The 22,071-nt window shown below is 37.5% G+C and overlaps 1 protein-coding gene across 1 annotated transcript in view; it reads left to right on the forward strand.

The window, feature by feature from the left end:
* LOC136242124 (uncharacterized) overlaps positions 1 to 22,071 on the forward strand; it is a 34,326-nt gene that overhangs the window by 1,511 nt on the left and 10,744 nt on the right. Inside the window, exons 2-10 of the mRNA XM_066033533.1 lie at positions 134 to 509; positions 819 to 859; positions 918 to 968; positions 9,053 to 9,155; positions 11,688 to 11,783; positions 18,411 to 18,458; positions 18,534 to 18,590; positions 20,105 to 20,149; positions 20,207 to 20,235. Of these exons, the coding sequence (XP_065889605.1) occupies positions 134 to 509; positions 819 to 859; positions 918 to 968; positions 9,053 to 9,155; positions 11,688 to 11,783; positions 18,411 to 18,458; positions 18,534 to 18,590; positions 20,105 to 20,149; positions 20,207 to 20,235 (846 nt within the window). The remainder of the gene's footprint in view (positions 1 to 133; positions 510 to 818; positions 860 to 917; positions 969 to 9,052; positions 9,156 to 11,687; positions 11,784 to 18,410; positions 18,459 to 18,533; positions 18,591 to 20,104; positions 20,150 to 20,206; positions 20,236 to 22,071) is intronic.

The following is a 22,071-nucleotide window of genomic DNA, read 5'->3' on the forward strand; positions in this document are numbered from 1 at the left end:
TCAATGGGGGGGGGGGGGGACTCTCCATCTAGTTCATGGAAACACCACCATGTGCATAATCTAATTACACGGTTAAAACTAGAACTGAATCTCTTGTTGTAGTATAGTTTTAAGTGGTAATTTCCTTTTGTAGTGGTGATGTGCCAGACACTACAGTGGTGGAAAAGAACACTGCTGCTACTAGCTCACAACAGTTAGATGATAACAGTGAACTGCCTGGCGCTCTCAAGGATTACTACACAGCTGAGAAGAGTCTTTCCCAGCCAACTGTGAAGGTCGAGAAGGATGATGATGACAGTGATTCCTTTGCCAACTTTGTGGCACAAGAGCTTCATGAGCATGAAGATGACAACACAACAAGTGTATCTTCAACATCTCCAGCTGCATCACCGACCATCCCTGTGACACAGACCGAGGCACTTCCTAATGGGTTAATCAGCAACCTGGCTGCTGTAGGTGGTATAGATATAGAAGCTCTGAGGATCCCTGTAGAGGAATGTATAGCAACAGTAAGTGTCTGTGTATGGGACAGATATCTTTGCATCAGTGGAGTGTGACCACAATGATGTTATGTGTTCTATGTTTGTGTTTGTCTGCAATATACTTGTTTTGGCTGTGGTGTAATGTATTTAAGTGGTCTCTCTTCAGTCTACTTGGCCCCAGAACGTGACATCTGTTTAGTGTTTTTAGTACTTGTAACACAGTTATAAGATACTTCAGGTCCCTGTGTCAGATTTGTTATAAATTGACTCTTCCTTGTGGGTGGACATTATTGCATTGTGTGCGTAAGTAACTTAGTGTGTTCTTGCTTGTTATAGCCAATGGATATGACTGCAAAAAATTTTCCCAAACGTAGCAAGTAAGAATCATTTGTTTGCTTGTTTCGTCTTTAACACTAAAATTTATTCTTGTATCAGGTATGCTCACCGTGCAGCCATTTCAGCCATGCATCCTTACAATCGAACCAGGTATGTGTCTGTGTCTGTGTGATGTTGAGTGCAAGAGATAGCAATTATTGTGTTTTGCAACTCAGAATGATGACCTGCCGTGTACCAGATTTAGCACAGGACTGTTTTTTTCATTAACTCTTAAATTACTACAGTTCTGTTTTCAAAAGTTGTGAGCCTCTGAAAGAAAAGGAATGCTAGTCTCGAGTGGCCAGACTACTATCTCACTTCCTCTCTTTTTTTGTGACATCATTGGTCGGTGAGTTAGGGTATGGTGAATTAGCATTGACTAAGTTGTATTTTGCGGGTGAACAGTTACCATAGTTTCTTGCTGGGAAAATGCTACGTAGCAACAGTATCAGCCCTGGTCGAAGTTTGGTAAACTTTATGTTCTGCACAGCCAGCCAATTAAATCAAATCCACCGAATTTCACAACTTAGTCAACACTAATTCACCAGACCCTATCTCACTGACCGATGATGTCACAAAGAAAAAAGAGCAGTCTGGCCACACGAGATTAATGGAATGCAACTTGCTATTTGGCTGAAGGAAATTTCAGGTGAATGTTGATGTTTGAATCACTACTGAGTTTGAAAAGCCATTTTCCTGTAGTAATTTACTAGACCCTGCAAGTGACACTTTCTTGAGGTGTTTTATGTTGGTATTCTTTGGTTGGCATGATGTGTTTGGCCATTTGGACGTCTGTTTTGGTGGTTTAAACATTTGATGAGTGTGGCTGCAGGGCAATTTCAACCAATCCTATATATGTGGTTTTGGTATGCTGAAACTATGAATCATCCATATTTTTCGTGTTGGCTGGATTGATTACAGAGGCGCTTCTTCTGCTGTTCTTTGTTTGTAGCACTGTGTAACAAGCTGAACATAGCTGAAAGTGAAGTGTAAAGGCCACTTCCACTTTTGACTCAGTGATTGATAGCTGAGGCGCACGTTCAAAGAAAACATTTTCTGGTGCCATTCTTTCTTTTGATGTGATATGCAGGTCACCAGTCACAATAATGTTACACAAAAGTAAACAAACAAGTATAAGGCAGAAGTAAAAGTTTGATTAGGGATCATAGAAAAAAATAGGGAAACAAAGAATTAGGGATTGAATATTCACTAGTATATCTGCAGGTGTAGGCAACCTCCCTTGTTTCCCTACTTTTATTCCCTAATCGAATTTAAAAATTCCTAAGTTTTCCTTTTACTTGTTCAAAATAGTAGTGCAGGAGAGCAGATTTTATTTTTATTAACTGGATAGCTGAATTAGCGAGCTAAAAGGACTCAGAATGTTATGCTATAGGTGCCAACTTTAGTAGGTACTGCATGACTGCACTCTGCCACTGGTGGTACAAATTCCTTGATGCGGTAAGGAAAACAGTGGTGTGGGTGGGAATGAGAAATTAATAAGTTTATGTAGCCTAAACAAACTACACAGTACCAACAAAAGTTGTCAGAAAATTGTATTCCAATGTTTTGGCCATGGTAGGAATAGTCATTGCCAAATACAATTCAATTACCTGCCTGGTAGCTAATATGTCCACAATATTAAGAATAGCAAATAAGGGATCCTAAAACTTGAGGTATGAAATTGCAAGACTTTCGGAGCTAGTTAAAGCATTGTGATTAATCTTAATGTGGGCACTTTGTTTTAAAAGTCACAATGTTTGTTTGTCTCTTACTGCACTTCTTAATAGTTATGGACAGCTAGTTCATATGATGACATGTCCAAGATCATGTGATTTATTAACCAGAAAATATTGATTCTGGTTGGTTGTCCACGCACTCCAGATATTCAAAATGCTATGTGTATCAATGAAGGTGAGCATTTAAATTGAATGCTACTGGTAGTATTAGCTACTTTAAGGCATATGATTTTTTTGCATTTGAATTTCGTGGTCTACCATCCTGTGATCAACTGTAATGTGTTTGATGAAAAAATCAGGGCCTACTGTAAGACTTGGTGGTGGCATGTAGTGTGTTATGGCTTTTGGCTTTATCCTTCGTTTTTATACTGACTACAAACTAAAGAGATTGTAATTTTATGAAAACTGGTACTTAAAAGGGGTTGAAGGTTTATATAACGCTAGTTTCATGGTGGCCATGTATGTGCAGTCGTATTATTGTGTAAGACAATTCTCTACCAACCATGGATATGTATTTCATAGCCATGGGTCTTGTAGTTTATCTTATTGTTATCTGTTGTGTGACTGCAATGATGATCTCTGTGCGTTACTTCTTCACTTAATGCACTTTCATTTATCTTTCATTGGGACCAGACTGGCCTACAATATGTGGTGGTCTCAAATTGGACTAATAAACAGACTGTGATGGGGGTATGTACACAAACAACATTTGGATACCATAATTATGTGAATGCGACACAGGCAGAATTAAAGCTACCTGTAGATCAGACACACTCCTGCCTTGTACTGTTTGGTACATTCAAATACCAACAACAATGAGCTTTTTGGAGGAAAACAACATCTTTATAGTAGAAATTCCTACCAATTGACTCATTGAATTAAACTGCTTTACACTGGTATTCACTGGAAGTTGTGAAAAGATAAAATAGTGCTACAACTAATGGCAAGTTGATCAATTTGTAACTCATCCAGTTAAACCCCTTGGATTTATGATGATTAAAGGAGGCAGGCACATACTGTATGTGGAACAAAACAATTTCATAAAGAATGGGTTTCTTGAAGCTGGAATTACTGCAGCCTTATCTTCACGCATACCTCCAATATAAGCATTACAACCTTATGTAAATCATGTAAATTACGATTATTGACTATATATATATATATATATAGTGAGACATTATTTGCAATCCTACATTATGTACACAGTTTTTCATAATTTACAGGACAGTTGGGAATAATTTAAGTATCATTTTAGATAAGCTACAGAGGAGATGTTCACATATTGTATTAACCAGACTTAGACTCTATTTAGGCTGTTTTGGGTGGGTAATAAATCTCTAATATACTCCACGCCTTCAGGCACAATATAACATATTCAGAACTAGGTTTATCCAATCAGTATGCATTTTTCATGTGCAGTGATATAACGAGGGCACTTATTTTGTCACATGAGCATGTATAGTTGCCATGGCGTTAGTATTATCGCAAGAAAACCAGCCGCTTTTGCCAAGCCTACAGCAGAAGCAGCTGTGGATGAGGTAAGTAATCTGAGTGTAATGTGAAATAGAGTCTAAGGGCACAATGTGGAGTCCATGAAATTTATAAAACCTCAGGCCCTTAGTAGCACCCTCGCTTTGCTTGTGCGCTACAGCCCAGGCCTTCGAGTTTATAAATTTCATAGACTCCACATTGTGCCCGTATAACTATTATATATATACACTGTACCAAACTTGTGCTATTGGCAATTGCACATTCACTTTCCCTCCGCTAACCCATGTGACACTGCTCTTTAGTAGTTCTGATGGTCAATTGGCTCAATCTTTACCACTGTAGCTACACTAGTAGATGCAGATGCGGTATTTATTAACCATCGTCCAGGTCATTAAATTACTTGTAACTGTCATTGTCATACTTGTCAGTATTACTAGTATCTTTGGTATCATGTAGGTTGGCAGCACAAATTTAATTCTTACTGAGAATTATTTGCAATATGTTCACCAATAGTCCAATACCATCTTGTTTGTCATTAATACAGCGATGAGATTTCTTGGTTGGATTCTCCCACCAGTGAATCTGTACATGCAGGTTAACTCTAGATCACCTTTCCTCGAGTCTGTAGAGTATCTTTGTGGTTCGGTCATGGTGGCTTCACTAATGCCACTCTATCATAGAACTAGAGAAGAGGGTGCAAATCCACGAAATTGTACGTGTAACATGGCTTACTGTACCACTACCAGTTTATTTAATGCTATAGCAAAAGGATTGTAAGAATGTCTTTTCTCCACATTTCCAACTTACCACTCATCCATGTGCTACAGGATCAGGCCAAACATCCCTGTAGATGTGATATCCACATATCAGACTAAACCTGGGCATATCTTTGCTACATGTGTCAACACTTGTCCATTTTCATGGGATGAAAGTTCTAACTAAGAGTATATAATACTACTTCTAATACGATTCTAAGGTGTTTATTTATAAAGCAATTCACACTGAGCATAGTTTCTTCAAATTGCTGTTTACCTCCATGTGTAAAGAAATGCATAGACACCACATCCTGTCTTAAAAGTAGCTCTCCAATGACAGGATGTCATACCTACTAGTCTTCTTTTAACATTTCCATACTCTCATGAGTTGCTGCATTTGGCGGATCAAAGATTGACAGATTATGGATCACGTGATGAACATATTCCACTGCTCATTGGAGATGTTTTACAGCTAGCTGCAGCCCATGCCGCAGCTGTAATCCTATGATCATTCTATAATTTACCTTCTTTTCTCATGGGAGGAGAGTGTGCCATAGGACCACTGAATTGACAGTTAAGAATCTTCACTTCAATAAGGAAGATTGTCAACAGCTAATCAGCTCGCCAAGTTAACTTACTCAGAAGTCAATAAAATCCATAGTCTCCTCAAACACCTGCCTATCCATGGCTAACGATGAACATGTGCAGTGATGGCTAATGAGGCCTGTGATTTCTATAAACGTTTAGCTTCCTTGCTCTGTGAAAAATGGTCTGAACCTTATGCTGATGGCTTCGATGCTGCTTGTCTTTCTCTTTGTTACGTTCTACCATCCGATGTGTGAGAGGAGCTCTTCTGCAGGCTCCTTTGGTAGACCAGTCTTGACAAGCTCTGTGGAGTTGGTTCAGGTAGAAACAGGACTCACTTCTTTAATCTCGTAATTGTTGTTTATTTTTGTGTGCTATTGTTTTTATGTTAATTTAGCCAAAAGGGAAAAAAATCATATATTATACATATGACCGTAAATGGCCGTAGGTAAATCTGGAACCGGTGCGTGGGAATTTCAGTGATGAAGTGAAGTGTGCAGCGTTTTGTCATCATTAGTAAAATAATTATTATACCAAGTATACTACAACACATTCCAATGAGCAGTCATGGAATGTGTTCATCACGTGATCCGTAATCTGTCGATCCGTGATCTGCCAAATATAGCAACCCTACTCTCACACAGTAATATGTAAAGGATCTGTTTACCCTAGTAACTGGGACCCTGTGGACGTGTTGGTTTCAGGGTAATTGTACTGCATTGTTGAATGCAAAGAAACCTCGTGTGAAATTGTACTCAGTGAATTTGTTGCTAGATTAATCTGCCATGAGATAGAGTGTAATAGCTAACTGTTACAATTAATTTAAGAATGAAGTAGAGTTTCAGCAATAAAAAGTAGTAAAACAAGATATATGAATAATCTGTTCGAAGCCAAAGTAGGAATTTCCCACATAAATATGTTGTATCTTGTTTCACTACTTTTTTTTATCACTGGAACCCTAGGCTACTTCATTGTTAAATTAATGTACTAGTTTATTAACTTTTTTGTTGTAGCATAGCTATGTTATACATGTATGGCTGTGACGTCGACTGCTTTATTACAATATCTCGATTTCCCTGATTGTCTTGAGTGATATTAAGGGGTGTGGTTTGCCTGTCTAGATGTGATTTTTTTTAATGTTGAATTAGCACTAAGACTATTCCACAAAAGCGATTTTCTTTGCATACGTGATAGTGTTTAACTGTAGCACTTGGGTGGCGCTCGTAATTTTAGGGCACAACCTACTAAACAGTACTATTGCACCGTTTGACACTGATTACTATTAAAACAAGTTGATGTTGTGCTACTTCTAAAAACAAGGTGCTATGCAGCTAGCTAACTCATCAGGAGTTAACCAAGTATGTATTACTATGTTGTTATTGTAGCTATCTAGTAGGTTTCAATAATACATCAATTAATTAATTCATGAAATTTTCAATTACGTTGCTATGCATTGCTACGGAAGCACTTGTTAAACAAACTGCTTTTAAAAACATATTACGCACAGAAGTATCTTCTAAACTGTTTTATATATGTTGTTTTTTCCCACAAATTCTCTCCACAAAGCCTCAAAGCTACTCTTCATTTTTGTTCATGTATGGAGACACACTTCCTTTCAACTTGAAGGGATATAGGCTATTCCTGGTAGTCTACGAGGCTTGCACTGTTGTTTTTCAATTGTTAAATGCCAAAGGGAAGGTAATTCGCAAGGTTTGAAGAAAGTACGCGCACGCACACGCACACACACACACACACACACACACACACACACACACGCACTGTACATTTTTACGAAAACAATTTCAGTAAACCAGCACGTGCCTGGTTTAATAACATCGATTTGATATTGATCCAAATTATCAGTGAAATGCTAATTAAAACCCAAAATTTATATCGTTTGCTATTATCATAAAGAAATTTCTACATGCGATCATATATTCCATATTTTAAGGATTTTAAGATAGAAATAACTCAACCATCCCACATATTATTAGTTTTAGTAAGAGTATATAATGAGGAGGGACAATATCGAACTACAATATAGGCTGTGAAAAATGAGCCTGTAAAGTAACCCACATACCTTGTTTCTTCTCGTAAACCTGACTGCTGTTGATTGCTCAGAGTTAACACCTTAAATGTTTTGACAGGTGGTCCACATGGAATTGCAATGGCTGAAATTCCATCACTTTCGCTAGAACTGTCAAGCGAGATAGGGGTTGGCAACCATGATGAAATTTTGACCTCGCTCAACCATGATGAAACTTCCATGTTTGCTTTCCAGGTTAGCTGCTTGTGTCTTTCCCTTTGTACGGTGAGTACCTCTGCATGATGTGCCATACTTTTCTCGAGTACACCGTTCTTTCACTCAGTCAGTACTATAGTCATGTATGCAAAGCGCACCCTGTGCGCTTATAATTAGTCACCAATCAACACAAATCACTGAGTCATTTGAACGAATCCATAGGACTTTACGGGCTCATTTTTCACAGTGTATAGCACAGTTCGATACTCTCCCTCCCGATTATATACTCTTGGTTTTAGTAGGAGCTCATCGAGTCCGTAGGATGAGGGAGCATGTAACTCCGTAAACGGCGAAATTCAAACATGGCATCGCAATTTATTAATAGTAATTTAAACAGTAACCATATAAGGATAAACACATACCGCGCATGCTCGCTAAACCCATTACTACTGGCACAATACTGTAGTCTTCTTGCTCCAGCAGTGAGCGATGAAACTCGATTCCTTCAGTATTTACTGCAGATACTCTGTGCTGCCGCCGTGGACTGATAGCCGGCCCAATTACATTACACGGTAAGCAAGAATGTTTCCTAGCAGTCTCCAAAACATCTTGTCACTATTTCATTCCGTTAGTTAAGCCCTTTCCTCGACGTTTCCTTCCTTGCCATCTCTTTCTTTCATGAATTAATCCAGGCGCTGCATATTTGTGGCACGATTATTACGTAATTCTTTACCCTACGATATAACTTTTACTATATAAGGAATATACTATGTTAAGATATGTCCGCCATGTTTGAATTTTGCTGTTTACATTGTGAGTATGCGGAGTTACATGCTCCCTCGTCCTACGGACTCGATGAGCTCCTGGTTTTAGTCAATGAAATTTCTGATAATGATGAAATATTTTTAAGACTTGCTTTATAAATGACATCATCTTATGAACACCTAACATCAGTACAGGACACCATTCAAAACTGTTGTTACTTGCACGCACCTGAAAGCTCCTCATAGCGGTATACTACAAGGCTGATGTAAGGGAAGCAGCAAAGTTACTGTATTTTGATTTCGCTGTGCTGCACTATTTGTGCTCCAGTTGTGCCATTCTGCAAACCACTTTGTTAGTCTGGAACAGTGATGAGGCCTCTAAAAAAGAAAACCCATAAGGAAGGCTAAAATTATGTTCTGCAGCTCTTAGCACTACTGGAATTGATCACATGACACACGTTAAACCATATGTGTGTATTCTAAAAAAATTAATAGATTACCATTTAAGGAAGGACCCCACACAGTGTAGTAAAAAATGTATGATGTCAACATATGTCTTAAAATTATATTATATAAAAAATTTTTATGATGCTACCTAACAATTAATATTCTTATTTTGCAGAGGGGGTGGTGTCAGCATTGTGAAAACGCTGGAACTTTTGAAGGCTGTTCTGCAGACATCCTTCAACCAGGAAGTGAAGCAACTCTGTGAGAGCTACTTGGATGTAAGCAATTCCAGCTGTTATTTACACTTGTAGTTCTTATGTTCTGTTTGTTAGTAATTGAGTGAATCATACAGTACGGTAGTATTGTATAGTAGGAATCATGCAGAACTGGGCTTTTCCAGCCAAGAATATCACCTTAAAACCAGCCTCGATTTCCCTTTGCAACTTAGCGGTATTGGTTAGGCACAGCCAAGCCCAAAAATGTCTTCAGATCAATCCCCAAACCCTTCCAAAAAGTTTCTATGAAATTTTTTAAAACTTTCTATTTAACAGAATTTTATTCTGACTAACTGATTCCTTCAGCCAAGCATGACTCGACAATGGATATAGCTATGGGCTTGATTTAATTTCTTTACTGTTCGATGTCGCTTCATCCCAAGATGTGCCTTTTCACCAACCACAGTACGTATAATACACACATCATGAACTTTACTTTGTCCCCAGTTCTATTCGCTGACAATGCAAGGTGTTCATTTATTCACTGACAATGCAAGGTGTTCATTTATTCGCGATAGCACATTAGTGGCTTCCTGCTAATAATTTATTTTGTATGTGTTGCTGAACTTTTTGTGCTAGCCGGTATGTTTGTTTCTCGTGTGTTTGAGTTCAACTGATTGTTCCAGATGAGAAGTGTAGGATAAGAACTTGTTTTAAGCAAAGAACAGACACATGCTGATTAGTTGGCACGGTTTAATCACTTGCATTAACGCTCTGCTTTGCTGCGTAAGTTCTTTGTACTAAGGTATTTCATTCTTTGAACACTATTGATTGTTTCTTTCTTGTGTGTTTAAGTTCAACTGACTGTTTCAGACGATGGGTGGATAAGAACTCGTTCTTAGCAAAATAGAACAGGGACATGCCGATTAGTTGGTATGGTTTAATTGCTTTCATTTCTTACAGGGGCGTGATGATGGGGGGTTTCCAGGGGTTTCAGGAACCCCTGCTAAAATTTATCGGTAGTAAGTAAAGCCCAGGCCATAGTGCTACTGTTGATTTAATTTGTTTCCAAACAAAAAATACGAGTATAGCTACATCATGTACAATAGTGCAGATCCATGCAGGAGGAGGGGGCACATTCCCTCCCCCCAAAATGGTTATACAAGATTGGAATACTCTAATAGAACAGTCACCACATATAATACTTAAAATCCTCTACAGTTGCTTATGAAAACTTGCATCAGTCTGCAGCAATATCCCATTAGCCTGCTAGGATTATTTTTTGCAAATGAAATGTACATGGTCCTTTGTACATATTGTTTCTTAACTAAACTACATGTGTACTCATCACTGTCACTGATTACCACAGCTCTTGATATACTGCATGGGTAAAGTATTGTAATGTTAACTGGTACTCTGTATCTAATCTGTTAGCTAGCTACTGTAACTATAGTCAGAGAACTAGGAATATTATACATGTATTTTACTGCACAATATTGAAGGAGGCACAATTATAACTGCTACACTATATTCTTTATGTTATAATAACTATGTCAATGATACAAGGTATGTGTGTGTGAGAGAGAGATTGTAAGATCAGGCAAATAATTATATGTCAGTTCAGCAGCTAAAATAAGCCATTATTTGATCTAGCTGCCAGCATTGCAATATTCTGCTCATACAGAAATTTCAATGCTCGCTCCTCATGAACTGTGGGATCTGTCAGATCTGTTAAACTAATTAATAATTGATATATGTGTGTGTTTTGTTTCTATTTGTGTGTGTGTGTGTTTGCCTTGCCAGGGCTCCAGCTGCTTTAAAGCTTCTTGGTACCCCTGCGTCTAGGCCCCTTATTTATTTCCTGTACACTTGTCTTAAATCATCAGTTGTATAAATCAATCAATTAAATCAATTGTTGTAGAATATCAGTACACCAATCTATGTGCAAAATCACAGTTTATGTTCAACGAAACAATTGATGGCGTCTTCTTTGATTGACTTCCCATAGCTACATCAATCTCATCTTTATGAAACAATCTGGTTACGTAGATTGTTCACCAGTTCTATGAAACAAGTATAAGAAAAAATTAGGAATTTTAAACTAGAGTAGTATATGGTGCAGCAATAAAAAAGTACTGAAACAAGTATATTATGACAGCAAGTTATTGTAACACAAAAAGAAGTGAATATCCCTATTGTACATTTCAATTATGGAAACTCCATAGCACAGTAGGGATATTCACTTCTTTTTGTGTTACAGTAATTTGCTGTCATAATATACTAACTCAAACTTGTTTCAGTACTTTATATTGGTGCACTATATTCTAGTTGATCCCTACTCTAGTTTAAAGTTCCTAATTTTTTCTTATACTTGTATATTAGAGCAGTGTGCTGATTCATTTTGGTATACAGAGCACTGTTCATTTACTCTAATACAACATACATGCTAGAGTTGGAGCTAGTAGAGTGTTATGATCTATTGATGTGTTGGAAATTGGACTACTGTGCAAAAAAATTATTGTTGATGTGCACACTTTTATTCATACAGTGAACTTGGCACTATTTTTTATTGCTATCTTTATGTTGTTCCTGTAGATATATAAGCTAGCAGCTGGTAATATCTATGATAACACCAAGGATATGGTACCAAGGGAGACACTACGTACTCTTGTGAGCAAGATGTTGGATGAGGTAAGTATCCCCAGTTGCTTGTTGGGGTTAGCTAACTCAACAGATCAGTATTAATTTAAAATGCCTTGATTTTCTACAAGTCAATTTACAGGCTAAACAAGTGGTATAATACCTTACCTAAGTAGAATGATAACATAGCTTCCCTTAGGCCATACCAATACTATTTTACCCTCTAGTAGTGACCCAACAAATATCTATAGCTGGCTGTTTTATTAGAGTATTAGTTGATACATTTATGCATAAGCCTCACGCAAGCCTGGTGATTTCAAAGAAGGATTTAATATACATGTGCTCATATTTTAAACTTATGAAAACAATACGTTATAGTTAAAGCACCGCTGCGTGTGTATGGAAAATACAGCACGAAGGTGTGTGTCGAGAGGCTAATACAGCACGAGGTGAAGCCGAGTGCTGTATTTGCCTTGAGACACCCCCCAAGTGCTGTATTTTTAAAGCATAGGCAGTGCTTTAAGAGTTATATTGTACTTCCTGGTCGTCTGGCTCAAGCAATTTTCTCTAGTACTCAAACCACTGCGATTTTCAGTGATCAGGATATCAGTAAGTGTTTAACTAATCTATTTCTAGTTGTAGAATGAACTAATAGGATTAGCTATAGTTTGGGTAGTTTTAGCAATTTACAATGTCACGCACATGATCAGTCATGCTGTCTTTAATAGTGGAGTGGTGTTTAAAAAGCTTCGTGATCAGATGATCAGTAAGTGTTTATACAATCTATTCCTAGCCGTAGAACAAACTCGTAGGATTAGTTTGGCTGGTTTTAGCAATTTACAGTATGTTGTATACGTAACATTCCTTAAATAAATCCTCTGCACAACTGTACTGTATGACTCGTACAGTACAGTTATGCAATTGATTGGTACTGTATGGACAATACGATATGTGGCATTGCTTTGATCCTCCCACGCAAAATACAATATATAATATTAGAACCTTATCGTGTACTGTTGGTACTAAGTAATTGTACAGCAGTCCAGTAGCCTTATTGCTAGCCACCATACAACAATGGTCATGAATTCAGCTAGCTCCATGTCATTTTGCCCACGTGAGCAAACAGTTTTGTGGCCAAAGCAGCCTGCATAGTGAGATGAAGGCTTTGTAATACACTTTCAAGTAGTTAAGCTTTAAGCTGAGGCCACTGTTTCGAAATTTGAGTTAAAGAACACATTGTGAACAACTTTCCTGATGGGCTATATGGATGTAATACAACCAAAAAAAAATAGCATACGGCTTTGTAGGATACCAGAAATAATGAATTCCTTTGAAGAGAAAGGGGGCATGTCCCATCCTTACGCGAACAAAATGAAGGGCAGCCTTGGGAAGCAATTTGCATGAAAAAACACGATAGATACAGTTAAGAAGATGCTTCTGTGCGAAATTTGTGGTTTTTAGAGTTACGCTTCCTTAGCAATGCATAGCAACGTGATTACCAAATTGCAATATAATTCATGAATTACTAAATTACAGTATTTACAAATTTAATTATAATCATCTCTCTCTTGCTTGCATGCACGCACGCACGCACGCATGCACACACACAAAGCAAAGCCTTCGGCGGCCATGCTAGCACAGTCACTCGTACCCAGTGAACCAGCACTGGGACACCTGTGCACTACTCAAGTGCTAGGAGTCAGCGCAGGCAAATCTAGAGTAGGACTAGTAACCTGCAAGAGGCTGTACCATGTCCCACAGGTGAAGGTGTGTGCATGCGTGACACACAAATGTACAGTAACCAGGTGCACGTCCTTTAATCAAATACCAGTGCCACCAATAGTGGGGCTGTGAAGTCTGATTGCTTACATTGTGAATAACCTGAGATACAGATAACCTAATAAATACAGATAACGATAACCTGAGACTCCAATACTACTGCTTTCTCATATGGCATTTCTCATATGGCATCGACCATACTAAGGTATGGATCACTCTAGAGGTGTACTGAATAACCACTGATTTGGAAATTTACCAATATTCCAATAACTGATGTAAGTCAAATCCATGTGATCACCTATACTGACTTTTAAGTACCTTGTGTCCTTTGAACACTATCAGCTTATATTTTGGATAGGTTTTAAAGTGCACTTTGTTTGCTACATCATAACTCGTTACTTTTATCCTTGTAACTTGGTAGCAGATACTTTTGTAAAAGTAACCAGTGGATAAGTTACTCGTATGCTTATTTGTTAATGTTTGCATGATTATTTCTACTCAGATATGCCTTGCCAAGGGAAGCATCATATTAGTTACCTACAAGCTAAGTGGCCATTTTCAATTAACATCCTGAATCATGAAATATAGTACATAGAGCATATCTACCTAATTTGGCTGGAGCATGTATGATGCAAAACATTGCTGAGCATTTTAAAGCATAGTAACCTGCTACCATGTAACTATTGTAACTATAGTTACTGTTATACTTGACTACTTCCTGGACAATTGTAACTAGTTACAAGAATGTAACTACTTATGTTACTTAGTTACTTTAAAAGGAATATATTACATAACTTAGTTACAAAAGTAACTAGTTCTAAATTCTTAATACACAAAAAATGATCACATTCCTGTGGGCTTCATATACTGTAACATTGTGAGTAATCATTGATCAAAATTACACAAATTTCTATAAGCCTTTTCCATAATGATGTCACTATCTGAAATTGACAACCTCTATTGGGGCACTAATGTTTTCAAGTATGTGATAAATGAAAATCAATTGTATAGAGAAGATATGGAGCTACAACTAGCAGGTATGGGTATGAGTGAACAAAATTAAATTGTTTTAGAATTTCAGCTGGTATTGTAAGTTGAATGGAAATAGCAGTCCTTTGTGTGATAGTTGTAACGCACCTGGTTGCTTTGCTTAAGTATTTTCTTTAAATGACTCATTAAAAATTTGATGTCATAGCAAACAGTACTTGAAGAGTCCCCTATGTAGAGAATCAGTGTGACGTCATTGTGGAAAATGCATATATAACAGCTGCTGTTGAGAATCCCATAAACTTTCATAATAAGTTACTCCCAAGTGCAGCAGTTTCTTCTTAATTGCTCGCTTAATGGCTTAACTGCATATTTGTTCTTATAATGGACAAGTCAGTCTCAGGAAAATGTGTGATTGGCTATAGTGACCACCACCTTTCATGCTGTGTATAGTTATGTAGCAATGCACATCATTTCAAAATTGGGAGATAAAATGTACTGAGTTGCAAACAACATGGTCGAAGCCATAAATGTTACCTCTTTCAAGCAGTTTCATCAGTTAACTCAAAGAACAAACTAGTAATTATCAAATGGCAATTCGGTTTGCCACAAATTAGTATTGCCAGTAGTAAGAGTACAAGTCAAATAAATTATTTGTTCCTGTAGCTATGCTGAAAAGAGCCAATTATCTATAAACCATTTTAAAAAGTGACATAGTAATTATATACTAAAACAACAATAGAAGCCTTTTAATTACAGCAAACAGTGATATTTTAAGGCTCCAGGCATTTAAGTGTTCTATGAATGATGCTGTGCCACACAGAACTGGATTGAAATGCTATGTGCAATTCTGGCTGTGTAGGTAGAGCTGCAGCAAGGAGCTATCAGTCCAGTGAGAAGTTTAGCTGATTCCATCAAGTTCTTACTCTGTTGTCTCCTGACATAATTTTTTGCCATAGCTGTATCTGTATAGTACGTGTACTTTTGACTTGACATGGCACTGAAGCTTGATAAGATACAGTAATATGATGCTCCATCTGCCCTATGTGAACACTAAGTGACCTACCACACACCCTATCACCTCTGCTCTTTTTTTGAGTAGCTGTTTAACTTTGTGACAAACCAACTTGGCCCACTTGTGGAGCAGTAAATGTTTCAAGTCTCAAGTAATTATCTGGCTTGCAGGACTCTATTACAACCAACACTTCAAGAATTAATCAGAGCTGTTAACATCGCTTACTGAGATCTGGTGTCATTTATTTATCCCATCATTTCATCATCATTTTTGCATTTCCTATGATTTCATCTTTCATCTTCCTTTATGCAAAAGTATTAGTTGGCAAGGCAGAATGTCTTTGATGGGACTGTGTTGTAAACTGACATCTGCATGTTTTGTTGTGAGGTTGTGGTGTATGACTTTGTACTGCTTGAAACCTTTGTCTGACAATCATTGAAACAACAGTATCCTTATAACAAAAAGTATCCAAATGACTGATTATAGTTTTCTCGTTTTAAATAACGATATGTGTGGACGAACCTCATGTGATTTATTGCTTTTAGTGTCTAAAAGAATATGACATGGAGAATGCTAATATCTGAGTGTGGCATATGCTTGATGCAGTGGTTGATCATGATTTGCAATTGGGACTTTCACAAATCTTAACTCATGTAGCTGTTGGTAATAGCCTGGTCAAGCATTTCACCAAGCTCTTGGTGTATGTGCAGTTTTATGCCAAGAACTTGCTTGTTTTACTGGGGCCAGGCTTTTACTCACTATCTGTATCTGTATCTATTTATGTGTGGGGTAGTGCTAAAAGCTGGAACGGAATGGAATAGAATGGGGCGCGCACCGAGTTAATTAATTGTTTTTGCAGATTGTACACTGTTTCTTACTATCACATAGTGACTAGAATTGTGCTGAATTTAGTTTTCTTCTACTTGTAGGCATGCTAGAAATCGTTTGGTCGAAGTTTCTATTTAATTCCCTCTGCAAGAATGCATTTTGCAATCACCTATGCTGAAAAACTATCATTTAACCTGCTAAACTGTTATTTTGTAAGCACTGTAAGCATATAATTCACAGCCACTAACATACACGTGGTTATAACTCTCGTAAATTATTGCCAATGCTGGCGGACTTCAGAAAACCATCCTCACTATTACTAAAGACTTGGACACTGAAAATACTACAGTAGTTTACCTTTCAGAATGATAAGGAAGTAATTCTACATCAGGATTAAACAGAATTTGATGGGTTGGTAGGAATACAATGTGCCACGTGGCGGGCATTAAATAAAAACTTTGATAGTGCAATTCTAGCATGCCTATAAGTAGAAGGAAACAAACTCTAGCACAATTCTAGTCACTGTGTGGCAGTTGGAAACGATGCAAAATCCACCGCAAACGAATTTTCTTCTTGGCGCGTGTCCCTAATTGGTTGCATTCCATTCCGTTCCAGCTTTTAACACTACCCTCATGTATGTGATCCATCTATGTACGAAGCCTAATAGCTGCTGTTTAGTCAGAGTGCAAAATCCATTGTCAATTATGGGGAAGTGTGCTCTCCTGATTTCCTGAAGCTGTTTCTGAGAAAGCTACAGAGGGAAGACTGTTGTATAGTGAATGCTATACATGTTGTATGAATTGACAGACAGGTAGGTATTGCTGTGAGAAAGTTCCTTTGAATCAGCTTCAATAGTTGGTGTGGTGGCTGTTTCTGAGAATGTGTGTAGCTTCGGTTGGTATGTGTGCGTCACTAGCCATTTAGGAATAAAACCAATAGTGGGTGTGATGAGTGGTGTTTTCAGTGCTTCCATTGTGGTTAATTTAAATGAATTTCATTTTGTCTTCAACTTGTCACTTACCTTACTACATACATACATACAGTATATTATGCAGGTTCTCATGTGTGTACTGTTCAAATTATTATTATTAATTTTAGAAGCATGTTTCATTTTAAATTGTGCTGTTTGCACATATTTAAACTCCTCAGGATGAAATTTTGTTAATGATGTCAAGTTTGCCTATGTAATTTTGGTCACAATGAGATCTTGCATGCAGGAGAAATACTTTTTTGTGAAGCAAGCAGCATCAGGTTATCTTTTATGTGCTGTTTTGCTTATGTGTATCTCCTAGCTAGGTTGTACAGCAGGAAGTTGTATGTCTTTAGAGTAGATAGGTATTGCATGCTGTCATTAATTCATTACTTTTACACACTTATGGTATCTTTTGTTTCCCAGTCTTGTTCTATATCTTATTCCATTCTGGACACTATATGCCTGCCAGTCACAATGAATGAGTTTACAACATGCCAATAACTTTGGGAGTTACAGCCCTACAAAATAACAACAGAAAGATCAATTTGTATAGCAAGTCTAGGGGAAATAAATTACAGATGCTTACTATAATGATTGCAACTTATGAGCAGAATGACATACGAAGTTGAAATTTGCACCATCATGTTTGCTATGAATAAGGAAATCGATTACTGGGTAAGTTTTTTACTCCTTGTATTACCTTTCTTTATTACGCACAAAAAGGAAAACGTTAGTGAAGAAAGGTAGATCTTGTACTATTGCTTCGATGTGACATAAACAAATGTCTGTAACTTACGTGTACTGCAAAGATTTTCAAGCTCAGGTGAATAAGATGATATACAGGTTTTTATTGTTACATCTATCAACAAAGTGTTCAAATATTTACAGAATTTTTGCAAGTATTTTACCCATTGTATTCAGCGCTTTATACTGTAAATTTAGGCTTGCACAATTGTGTTGAATTTTTGCAGATCCATTTACATAATAGCCTAACAGTAGGCTCAGTATAAGAGTGGTGTTAATAGAGTGGCAGATATATGTGTGCAATTGTGATGTGTGCTGTAATGCTGTTCTAACAATTTTTGCTTGTTTGCAGGCTGGCCAGTGTTTTCATACGTCACGTTATGAGCTGACCAATGGGAGGGTAAGTTATTGTATGTTTATATTGTTTTGTTTTGGTAGTAGCATTGGTTATATATAGTAACTTTGTGATGTTTAGTTACCAAGGAATGATAAAGTTACTGAGTTGTCTGGATCACCAATGACTGCTCGAAAGGTAGTTATGCATAATATGTATGATATGCATGCGTGCGTGTGTTCGTGTGTGTGTGCGTGCATGCGAGTCTGTGTGTGCGTGTGTGCATGTGAGTCTGTACGTGCGCGTGCGTGTGCGCGTGTATCTATGTGTATGTGTGTATAAGTATGCATGTGTGTGCTTGTGGGTGTGCGTGCATGCATGCATGTATATATTTGGTATATCACTTACACTGTGTCTATGTGTGTCTGTGTGTGTCTGTGCATATATTTGGTATATCACTTACGTACACTGTAAGGAAAATGGAATACTGTGACCACAAAATATGTATAACTATTTATGGTCAGTGTCATGATGTCATGCCTTATGATGTAAAATGCTTAAGGCTTTTTTTTGTTATTTGAGGTGTTTTATCATACATATCTTTGATTGTGTTTGTATATGCAGGCCCTAATAATGTTTGCTAGGGCTTGTTTTTGCCAGATTGCTTTCTAAAGGTATGATGGTACAATACAATTACTTTGTTGTGTCTCTAACTCATTGAACGTTGTATTAGAGTATATGACTGCTCTATTAAAATATTGTAATTGCAAACTTTGTTATGTATGTCTGGTTTCATGTGGGTAGCCTGATTCTTCTCCGCTTAAAGGGTGTGTACCTTGACTCTTTATTGATGTGTGTAAGAAAATTCAGCAACCTGTAGTTTTCTTGAGTAATAGGTAAGACAAAAAAAATTATCCTATTTTCTGATTAAGGATATGAGAGTTATAGTGATTTGGAGTAGTTACAAGAAGTAATAAATATAGCAGTAGTAGCAAGAGGTCATAATATACATACTGAGGAGAGTGTCCTACTCTCACATACCCCTGTAGAAGGGCGTATCATGAAGTTATGACGTAGCACTTCTGGATTCGCCCATTTTTCTTTGTATAATTAATGATGTCATTAGTTGAACATGGTATTGATTGGACGCGTGCCTAACAACGTCACTAGCAACCAAATTAACTCCAGCTCTAAGCGTTTCTCACCGAACTACAATTGTTCCTTCATGGGTTAAGACCACTTCGTAGGCGTTTCTTTCTAGGCCATTCGCGAATACGGCTATCCTGAGCGTTGCAAGTGTGAAATGGTGCTAGTGATTCTTGCACTTTTATGGCTGTCCATACGTCACAAACCACAACATCTTGTTGTTACGTCATAAATTCACGATACGCCCTTCTACAGGGGTATATGAGAGTAGGACACTCTCTTCAGTATATATATTATGAACTCTTGGTAGTAGTGGTGGTAAAAGGAAAGTTCTAAATGTGAAGATGTTTGAGATGGCTGAGCTGATTGGCATGGAAAGTGCCCAGATACAAATTCCACTGGTTTCTTTAATTTTTTTGTCTGGATATAAGGCACATAAAAATCTCATTTATTTCTATGTAAATATGTACGTGTACTTATCTGTTACAATCCTGTGCCTGCTTCCTTTGGTGACTAACATATTTATTATGTTATAATTTTCTTGATACGCATGACATGTTTAATAGCACAAGATGGACAGGGATGTTAATCACAAGAGGCCTGTTAAAAAGGTAATGTGATCCACTTGGTGACCTTGTTGTAATGTGCTTTCAATTTGCATTTCATAGCCAAAACGAAATGTAGAGAAGTACGAAAGGTAGGGCATATGTTATTTAACAGTCGTATTATTTATTGATGTGTTGTGTGATCGTAAGAAAATAAATATATTGAAACAAAGAACTTTTCTGTGTGGTATTCCATATTTTAATCTCTACTGCATGTTCAACTAGATGATTTCCACTCAACGTTTACTCGACATATCGTGGATCACCTGAGCCATTCCTAAGAAATTTGCACGTCTGAAATTCTTATTGTACAGTATAGGAATCTACCACATATTGAAGACTGAATACATTAGTAGAATTCCTTGAGTATTATGTGTAGAAACAATCGGACTACAAAGAAATTAAGCCTAGTCCCAAAAGTACAATTTGAATCTAGTTGTGACCTTAAAAAAACAGGCAATTTTAAAAAGATACAAAAAAAAATCAAGGACAGCAGCCAAGGAATGGTTACAGATATGTAAGCTTGAAAACCTATTAACGTTATTGCCTTTTGCTGCTGCCTTGAATTTTGCTTCTCTGCTGTTTTATATATAGCTGGAAATAAGGAAAGTTAGAGAAGCTTTAATTTTAACAAAGCTGGAGTATACATGTAATAGTTGTAACATGGGCATGAGGGCTTTGCCTGATATGTGGCCTGAGGGCAGAGGGCATACATATCAGGCAAAGCCTGAATACCCCGTGTTACAGTTAATATGTAACACTGACCAGGCTGATAGCCTGTACAGGGCGATCAATCACCCAAGCTAATATGAGTGCAGCCACTGGATATATTGTATATGCATACCTAAAATTTTCGATTATGGGTCAGCAGTTAGTACGTTCTGGTTATGTTCGGTTATGATGTACAGACATATCCTAGAGATATCACGGAGAATTTCGGTTACGCGAGTTTAATGTTTTTATCAGTGCTATTGAATCGTTTATGGAAAAAGTACAGGGTTCACTAAAGGCCTAGATAGGTAAGCTTGCTTGTAGAGTGGTTACTCCGTGCAGAGTGATAGCTTCAAGATGGAGGCGTGTCCATATCCAGAAACATGTGGAAACAATTGTGAATAAGCTATAGCACTAGTTCTTACCTTAGCCCAACGTTTTGACTCATATGATGGCGAGGATAATAAAACGCTCTCCGTCTGAGTGGTTTTCATGGCAAAATCCAAGTTGTGCATCCTAATCACATGAGTATTAATCGATCCCCACAATCGATTTCGGCCTCAACATCTATGTAAATACTGCCCAGTTGTAGCCCGGCTACATTTTGTATGTAGCCTGGCTAGCTGGGCTACATACGAAATGTATCCCGGGCGGCTCCTTTGATCTGAGGTGTGAAAGTGTTACATACAGTACATAGCAATGCTTGGCTACTGACACAGAAAACTCTGGTAGTTTTGTAGACAAAGGTGCTATGGTCACCCGATATGGAGCATGCCTCCAGCCAGTCACAGTTTCACAATTTTGTAAAACTTTTCAGATCTTAGTATACATAGGTTAGGAACCCAGCCCAAGATTCTTCATGGTTTTAGAAACTGAGGCGAACCCAAGGTTTCTAAAATTATGGATAACCAAGGGTGTGATTAACCGGCTTAAAACATGGCTCGGTTTTAACCACATTATATTGTTTGAAACCCACAATCAAAAGCAAATTTTCATAAGTAAGTTTTAAGTACATTTTGCTAATTTTCATACAGTGAATGTGCTTGAAGTCTGAATAAATTACTCAGCAGGTATTCAAGGAGTTTTTAATATGCCAGGAGGTTTCTTAGTGATATTAGAGAATATCAAAGATCAAAGCATACTATGCATGTCATTTTCTAAATGGGCTTGTTAGCCAACACAGGTAATAGAGTGGCCAGTGTTCCAGTTGTAAGTTT

Source organism: Dysidea avara, chromosome 13 (genome assembly GCF_963678975.1).
Source record: "Dysidea avara chromosome 13, odDysAvar1.4, whole genome shotgun sequence".
Lineage (NCBI taxonomy): Eukaryota > Metazoa > Porifera > Demospongiae > Dictyoceratida > Dysideidae > Dysidea > Dysidea avara.